We start from the raw sequence: 8,896 nt of genomic DNA on the forward strand, positions 1-8,896 counted from the left end.
TCTATTATTATATTCATCATAAATCAAAGTCAAACAATATTTATATACACATATTGCAGCAGGAAAGACACTGGGGAATGAGATTATGATATTCCTTTATAACTGCATTAAATGATGTAGTCAAGAATACATCACAGGCCAGTCCAGATACTTTACAGTTTTAATGGTAGCCCACTGTCCCTGAGCCTATGTTCAGCTGCCCTGCAACTTCTGCATAATAAGGGTACTAGGTGGGGCGTTGGTGAATATCGTCCCCACAAAAACATGCGTTCCCCACAGCGAATGTCGGATCACTCTGCAGCAGCCCAGGTCCTCGATCTGAAAGCCCAGGTAACGGTATCTGTCATCCGTCTCAAACAATGCATTGTTTGTGTACGAGCCAAAGAACTGGGGAGGAACACACATTTATCATATAGTTGACCTGACATCATCCATCTCTTGAAAAACAGCAATAACGTTTGTATAGCAGACAGAAAAGACATTTTCACATGTCTGAATCCAGCTTATCAGCAGCTTTGAATTTTGCTGTGTATGAAACTTTTTCAAAACAAATACTAACTGAATATCGGAGCTAAAGGACTGCCAAGTTATAAACTTAACAGTTTTGGCTTACACATCACTACCATCATTGTGCTTATTATGCAACTGATTTCTTACAGAAAGAACAGATGTGCACTGCAAACTGCTCAGATTTTGGGACTTTCTATTGAACTCCAAAGTACAGTTATTTAACCTTAACACTGTAACGAACTGAACATGTGTGTCCCACAAGATTACATCTTACACATACAGTTGTAAGACACCACTCAGAAAAGGTGTCTACTGGATTTTTCTTCACTATAAACTCAAAGGTTTCTTATGTTCTATATAACCTGTCAGTTTAACAAAGACACACTTCACTGTAGATTTCATCAAACTAATAGTCAAACATGAGTTAGACGTCAAAATGCATCTGCTACACAAAGCTGTCTAGTTGTGAACTATGATGACTTACACTGTTTTTGTCATTGGATGCCAGTGGAGGCATCACTGATTGTTACCATGGAAACAATATTCAATAGATTTCACAAATTTTTACAATGGAAACAAACTAACAAAAAATATTAATGAAGCAATGCCAAAAGATTCAGATTTGATAGGTGTAGTTGGATCTGGACAGAAAAATGTAAAGTGCTACAAAACTCTTACAACACAGAGTGACTGGCATCTTACCGCCAGGCCTGATGATGGGTCGATGAAGTCAGCCCAGAATCCTTCTCTCTGCAGAGCGTAGCAGATCTCTTTTGCTCCATCAACAAACTACACAGCAGAGGAACTACCTTAGCAAATAGCCAAATATTTGAACAAGCCACACTTAAGTGAATTTTTCCTATTTTTTAAGTTTCTTGAATGAAATATAACACTGCTTTAAAATTTGTGAACATTTGAGGATAGGGTAAAAGGTTGTATTTACAATTTTTCACTTCAAAAATCTGCAATTTATATTTTGTCATATGCAACTTTATATGTGTATAACCTTTAAGGTGCTGTATACATTTCCTGCCTCTCTTCACATTTATTTAAAACTTCTTCTTTGGTTTACTCGAGTAAACACCTTGTCAAGCATCTGCTCCCTCTCCTGTTCCACCTCAGCACACCATGATGTCATATCATTCTGGGTCTTTTGGGTCACTGTTACCACCATCATACCAGAGGATGGAGCATCAGGAAACATGGACTGGAAATCTGTCTTTCACAGAATCAGGAGACATCATGGCTAAAACAATGTCATCAGCAATAAGAGGCAATAATTACTGTTGAAGGAGAACGGAAAACTAATTCAGTGTACCACAAAGGCACTGTGACACATTTACAAAGCTTTAATTTTTAATAAGGACAGCATGAAAAAAGCATACGCCTCTTCATTAAAATTGATCCAAATTAAAATAATGTTATATTTATGTTGAACACATACAATGTGAGAGGAATTAAAAATCAGTACTGTACCTTTCTTTAACAGTTCAGGGCAGGACTGTAGGGCACACTCCACACTTGAGTTGTCAAAGTACTTTTCAGCTGCCCTGACATTCTGAGATGAGGCTGGATTATCTTCTCCCTACGTCAAATACACAGACACAAATACACAGACACCCAAACATGTTAGAAAAGCAAATATTACCATTGTTAGTGTGTAACCAATAAAGCCACTGACTCTGAACTTTACCTCTAGATAGCAGACAGAGCTATTTGCTTTCCTTAATACTGAAAGTATATATCAGAAGAAAGGGAACTTGCACATTTGAAGAGAGTGTCCTTTGAGCTGACTGGATGAGTATGTGAGGAAATCAGTCAGAGAAATCTGTGACGGTAATGTATATTCATTTACTCTGTTAAATAAAACCATAGAATTTCATCATGTTTGGACCAACACTGAGAGTCTGATCAGTCATATCGATCATGTGTCAATTAGTATTTGTGAAGCCGTTTTCCGATTCAGTTTCTAAAGGTCACTTAGAAGTTAACACTGATTCATCATCTGTCACACGGCCATAGTGACAAGTGGAGCCTGTGTTATGTCTTAAAAGTAACCTGGTGTGGAACATTGATAAACTACTTCAAAGGTGACACATACCCTGTCAGCAGAAGGTGAATCTGAATTGGACTGACACTGCATTGTGCTAAAGTATTCCGTATTCTAATTCTTCTCAATCAAGATTCTGCTAACTAACTGTGAGCTTTTTGCATCACACGGACATTAGAACATGGCCAAGCTTGTTAATTCATTAGTTATATTTAATTCTATCAGTAGAGAATGACTAAAAACAGCCTGTTCTATAAAAACACAGGAACTAAACAAAATAACAAAGTTAACAGACTGAGTTCATCTATATTTTGACACAATATTTCATTACAAAGGCTAGCAGATTTTGTTTTATTATTTTCTGCCTTTTGCCACCTTAATTTGTTGTTTCTTACTAACGGAAAGGAACAAAGACGTAAGTAAATGCACATACATCTGCTAAAACAAAATGATGTACTGTTGCTATGGTTACCTGGGGTTTTATATACAATGTCTTTAACTTTGATTCATTTGGAAAAGTGCTTGTTGTAGCCTGATATAAAAAAATACCATAGCCCTTACCACTACATGAGAATTTTTTGATATTTTTATAAAACATGACATCATGTTCTTCTTTAATCTGTAACAGTTTTCCTTTTTCTCACAAAAAGAACACGTTAAAAATATTAGACTTACGAAGAACTCTCCTATGAACTGAGTCAGTACGAACTCATGTCTTTTGTTGCTGGATGGAGCAGACAGCACATCAGGGACTATCTTGTGTGGAAGGCTCTTCTGCTGCTGCTGTGCCAGTCCTTCCAGGTGGCAGTCAAAGCCCATATTACCAGGCAGCTGGAAGCGCTTGTCCTGGGGTCCAAAAGGGCCCATGCTCTCATCAGGCCAAACTGTCTGCAGTCCTTAACCACAGCAGCATGATAGGAAAAGAGCATGATGAATGAAAATATAATCACAAAAAAAGTAAAATGAAACATGTTCTTACAATCTTGGTTAACACCACATTCAGTGACTCAGAAGAACAGACTATACAGCTATATTAACTCTCATGGTGCTTTTTAAATGCACTCCAAACCTTTGACTTCCCACCATTATGACTATACAGTATAACAAGAACTGTGATCATGTTATTTCACAGTTTATAATGAGGTCCAGTTAATTAGTATTAAAACGCTAAGATATATGATATACCAATGTCAGAGACAGTGATGGCTAAGTGAGGCTCATCAGAACCAGAGGATCCAGCTACCGAGAAGGTTCTGGCTCCAACCACACGATGCACCAACACATGTAGCCCTGGGAGATAACTGACCAATCTGGTTCTGCTGCACAGCACCTAAACATAAAAGGAAATTCAACACACTTCGACATACACATTTTGAGAACAAAGGCTTACACATATACAGGTAAAAACCATGTATATCATGGCAACATTTATTTTTTTGTTTTTTTTTTACTCCTTTCACTCTTCATTTTCTATGACTGAATCATACAACACAACTGTCTACATCCCCAAAACTGGTCCTTAAAGTTTCTGTATATATGTTTCTATTGTTAAGGCTACCCTCCCTGAAACAAGTCATGTGAACACTGACTTCATCCCCTAAACGTACACCCAGTGACCCCATTGTTGGTTACACTGAACAGCTATTACAATTCTTTACTCAATGCCTTTACTCTGTTGGTAAAGACATTTTCAGTAAAGTGCAAATTCAAATATATCAACAGGTCATTGTTAAAGGTGGTGCTGGTGGACCCCACTATACTGACCAGTGTTTGTGCCCTGCCTGTTTACATATGAGATGACTCAGAACATTGCAAGGTTGTATCGCACACACTTTACGTACACTGGTCATAATGGTGTGTCTCTGTTTACTTCCAGCGTTCAGATAAGTGTCTGAAAGAGTAGATGAGAATGTGATTAAGAGCAATTTCCAAAAACGTTTATTGGTGTTACAGTCTCAAAAAAAGAAGAAACCTCACAAACACATTAAGTCTTACGGTTCATTCATTCATTCCGGTCAGCCTCTCCTTTGTGTTAGGTGATGGACATAGATTTCAGTAGACTGAAATCGCCAAACTACAGACGATGGTTGGCTATCAAACGAAGCAAAGCACGAACTTACCTAATGCCACGAAGTTCAATCGAACTGACTGCAATCAGCGTAGATTTATAGTGCCAGTATGAAAACAGTGACACAAACACATTCGATCTATATTTGTTGGCACTTTCTGTTTTTATTTCTCGTACAGATGTTATGTAAACCAAGTTCATTAAAAAGTACAATTAGCACGACACTAGCTTCCGCAACTCTGAACATCAAAACATCACCTTGAGTTTGCGCATGCGCCGTTGTTCTTCTTCTTCTTGTAAATTTCCGGCAGGCTGGATGCCTTGCGGCACATTGCTGCCTCTCACAGGTCAGTGTGAGAATGCAGAATTCAGACCATTCCTACTTCCAAAGATGTTATCCTGTGGAATTAACAAAATGAAGGACTGCGTTCATCGTCCTCGCTTGGTTCTCTCTAAGATTAAGGAGACTCCTCAATGTAATTGATTCCTTTCCCTCGTGTGACAACTTGGCATATAGCTGTGTTCTTTGCTCCTCAAACAGGCTGCACTCCATAAGCAGATGTTTCACAGTTTGCTGTTTCCTGCAGGCTCCACATAATCTGTCCTTATGTTTGATGATGGAGCGACATTCAGGTATCCCAATGCCCACAGCCAATTCCACCTCCCTCCTTAATGCCCTTTTAGCCGCCATATCTGCCATCTCATTACCCTCTACCCCAATATGGGCGGGCACCCACAGAAACCCTACCATGCCTCCGGCCGAGACTCAATTCTATATAACAGAGTGAGGAGCTCCACCACCAAGTCTGTTCGGGCCCCTGGGTTGTTATCCCTCAAAGTCATAAGGACTGAAGCTGAGTCTGAGCATATGACTACCCTCCTCAGCTAGACCTCCTCCACCCACTGTAGAGCCCATAGTATGGCAGTCAACTCTGTTGTAAACACCGACACCCCCTCAGCCAGTCGCTTGAGCTTAACAATTTTAAAGTCCGAGATGAAATAGGCAAACCCTGATTTTCTTGTTTTGGGATCTTGGGCCCCATCTGTATAGATCTGTAGATAGTGCTCCCAGTTACTTTTTAGTCTTTCCATTACAAAGTCTGAGCCTACAGCACTTCCCTGTTCTTTTACGGTTTCCAGTATGCTAAAGTCCATTTCTGGTGTTGGTAGGAGCCATGGAGGCACAGCTGGCCAGAGAACCTGAGGGGCCACCCCCACCTTCTCCAACCCCAGCTTCTCCACTCGTTTACACATATTAAAAATGAAACTTTTTTTCGACTTTGCTCCCATTCCCCACTCCCAGGCATCATCAAGTACAGACTTTGCTGGGTGTTCTCCTTGATGTGCCTGCACCTTAACAATATACTGCATTGCCAGTTTAGCCCACCGAATTGCCAGAGGGAAATGGGTGAAAACCCATTTCAATAAGCAAAGCTGGGATTGGTGTAGTACGGAGGGCCCCACAGCATACCCTGAGTGCCTTTGCCTGAATTACATCCAACCATTTTAGATTTGACTCTGCTGCTGATCCAATGCACATACAACCATAGTCTCGTCTTGACCTTATAATTGCCCTGTAAATCATTAATTTAGTGCCCCTTCCAGCACCCCAAGAGCTTCCTGACAGAGAACGCATTACATTCACCACTTTCTCACATTTGCTCACATTATCAATATGTTTTTTCCATGTCAACTTTTCATCAAAATAAACACCCGTTGAAGAATGGTAAATAAACTGGTGAAAAAAAATGGTGAATTAGAATTAAAATTAAAAGCTACTACACTGCAGTAAAGGGAGAATTAAAACTGCATCACAGCAAACTGCGCCACAGCTCTAGGTCCAGAGAAAGCTGTTGGAGAATGATCTGGTTGATCATCTGGATGTCAGAAGGCAGCCTGCCAATGCATCTGGTGTTTACTGACAAAAACGAGTAAAAACTGGTTTTAGCTGGCTGTGACAGGGGGACAGGCGAGATCATGTCAGGACAAGGGGGGTTACCTTGGGCAAACATGTATTTGTTGAAGTGAAAAGACTAATAGAATTTATCTGATGAGGTTCCTCGTGGTAATGAAAGGCTCTGATTGGTTGGGCAGTGTGACAGTGGGAGGGATTTGGCACACCACCTAGTGGATCTGATCAACTATTGATTTTTGTAGGAAAGTACCAGGAAATCAGATGCTATTAATAGCTGAATAAATGATGTAATGGTGTCAGACAAGAAGGATGGACCTGGAGGCGTGGAACCCCAGAGCCAAAAAAGTATAAAAGACAGGGCATCAGAGGGCATGGCCAGACTTATCCCGGGGTAACTCTCAGAGTGCTTTGATCTGTGCATGGAATAAACACTTTATTTTGAATCTGAAGAACAACTCCAAGCTTTTTCTCTGTTTTTTTCCTTGGTGAGACTATTGCAACTTTTATTTTTTAACTGAGTATGTCAGGGCTCCCTCCTCACCCTCACCCACCTGGCATCCCAAAGTTGCCTGGAAAATCCAGACTGACTTTATTTATGTATTAATATAAATACAAATAAAGGCAGTCTGGCATTGTGATGATACGAGATGATTTCAAAAAGGAGGGGCGAACGAATGCAGCTTGACAGAGAAAGAAACAATCAGCGTAACACGGATGTGACGCACAAACAGACCTTGAAGTCCATGTAGTCCAAACAGCAATGGCAAGCAGCCGAGAAAGCGTCGCGGTGAATGATTACTGCCGTTTTTGTCACAAAAATCTGCGAATACATGGGGTACTCTCAAGTACAACACTTATTTTTGAAACGCAACAAAAGACTCCTTCCGAACGATTAGCGGTGTTAGGAATAACTTTAAATCGGAGCCAAACCAAGTCGGTGCGTATGTGTAAAAGTTGCTTAAATTTACTCACACGTTTGGAACGGGATTTTCCTCTGTACAAACAATGGCAAGAAGGCGAAAGTAACGAGCCATCCACTGCCTCCTCATCGTCGGAAACGTCAAGTGAAAAGAGGCAACGACTAACGCCATCCAAAACGCCAAAAGACCACAAAAAGATTAGCTTTGGCCCCCCTCCTCCTCCGGCATCATCTTTATGGGTAATCCAGGTGCTGAAGATGACACAGCATTAACTCCTGCCTCCTGTGCTATGATTGGTCGTACCAAACTGTACCGGAAGGGAAACGCGATTCAATTCGCACAATGCCAAACTGACTCTCCTGTATCTCCTAACATGGAGATAAGAGATTACATGGAGATTCAGTTTGGATTTTCCAAGCTAATCCCAAAGCCCTCTCCCTCCTTTTTCTCTCCCCTCCTTTTCTCCCTCTCTCCCTCTCATTGTTTCCTCCCCAGCAGAGCTCGGTGTGGAGCACAGCCATCACAGCTGTGTCCACTCGAGTAATCAGCCGCCGCTCTGGAGCCTGGACAGCTGACAATCATTCTACTAATCACCACCATGACAATAAAAGACCGGTTCACTCATCCATTCTTTGCCAGATTGTTGCACTACACACTTCAGTCATTGTCTTGCCAGTCTCAGATTCCGCTGTATGTTTTTGCATGATGTTAACGTTGTTCTCCTCTGCCTGTCTAGGACCAGCTGTCTGGGCTCCTGTTCCTGCCAAGACCCGTCTGCTCACGCTCAGAACTCTTCCGACCCCGCCGTTCTGGATCCCCTCCCTTGGTTTCCCCTCTCCTCACCTCCGGGTTCCCCTTGGACCCCACCGGACCTCCACAAACTCCCCCCACTGCAACCTCCTGGAACCACCAGCCGCCAGGGATCCCTCACAACACCCGCCACTGCGCTCTGCTCCCCTCCGGAGCCCACCACGGCCGTCGATCCCCGGCTTCCCTCCACCTCAGCAGCCGGAACCCTCCATCCGCCACCGCTGCACTACTGAACCCTCACCCCTGACCATACTCACCCCTCCCTCCTACAATAAACCAGTTTCACCTCTATTCTGCCTCGGTAGCGTGGTTCTCCGCTCGAGTCCAGACCTACACTTGTGACAGAGTATATTTTTCACTGATTTGGAACCTAAAATTGAGACAATATACATAATTTGAGAAGACACGGGATATGCTACACACCCAAAAATTTGAATTCTCTTACCCTCTCAATTGCTTGCCCATACATATATAAACCTTGCGGTTTAGTTTTTTTGTTACCAAAAATAACATACTTAGTTTTTTCCACTGAGACTTTAAATCCCCATTTTCCACCCCACGAAACAATCTCGTTTAGGGCATCCTGCATTCGCTCAGTCGTGTGTTTAATATTTCTCCCTCTT

The 8,896-nt window shown here is 41.7% G+C and overlaps 1 protein-coding gene across 3 annotated transcripts; it reads right to left on the reverse strand.

Annotated features, from left to right (window-relative positions):
• Positions 1–78: 78 nt before the first annotated feature.
• Positions 79–4,907, reverse strand: mmadhcb (metabolism of cobalamin associated Db). 3 transcript variants are annotated; one of them, XM_051958984.1, is made up of 8 exons: positions 4,887–4,907; positions 4,402–4,451; positions 3,746–3,890; positions 3,236–3,456; positions 1,987–2,095; positions 1,595–1,725; positions 1,213–1,299; positions 79–387 (listed from the first exon to the last, which is right to left on the reverse strand). In XM_051958984.1, the coding sequence occupies exons 2-8, from the start codon at positions 4,408–4,410 to the stop codon at positions 193–195; spliced, it is 897 nt and encodes a 298-aa protein (XP_051814944.1). In that variant the 5' UTR covers positions 4,411–4,451; positions 4,887–4,907; the 3' UTR covers positions 79–192. The 3 variants fall into 3 exon arrangements, with proteins under 3 accessions (XP_051814944.1, XP_022078294.1, XP_051814943.1); XM_022222602.2 differs by lacking the exon at positions 4,887–4,907 and adding an exon at positions 4,681–4,880; XM_051958983.1 differs by lacking the exon at positions 4,887–4,907 and adding an exon at positions 4,556–4,660.
• Between the last annotated feature and the right edge of the window lie 3,989 nt (positions 4,908–8,896).

The sequence above is a fragment of the Acanthochromis polyacanthus genome, chromosome 14, assembly GCF_021347895.1.
Source record: "Acanthochromis polyacanthus isolate Apoly-LR-REF ecotype Palm Island chromosome 14, KAUST_Apoly_ChrSc, whole genome shotgun sequence".
Classification (NCBI taxonomy): Eukaryota; Metazoa; Chordata; class Actinopteri; family Pomacentridae; genus Acanthochromis; species Acanthochromis polyacanthus.

Coding starts and splice junctions, on each gene's coding strand:
- mmadhcb (XM_051958983.1), bottom strand. Junction 3,891..4,401: donor GACACACCATTATGACCAGT/GTACGTAAAGTG, acceptor TTTTATGTTTAG/GTGCTGTGCAGCAGAACCAG. Junction 1,300..1,594: donor GGGAGCAGATGCTTGACAAG/GTGTTTACTCGA, acceptor TCTGCTGTGTAG/TTTGTTGATGGAGCAAAAGA.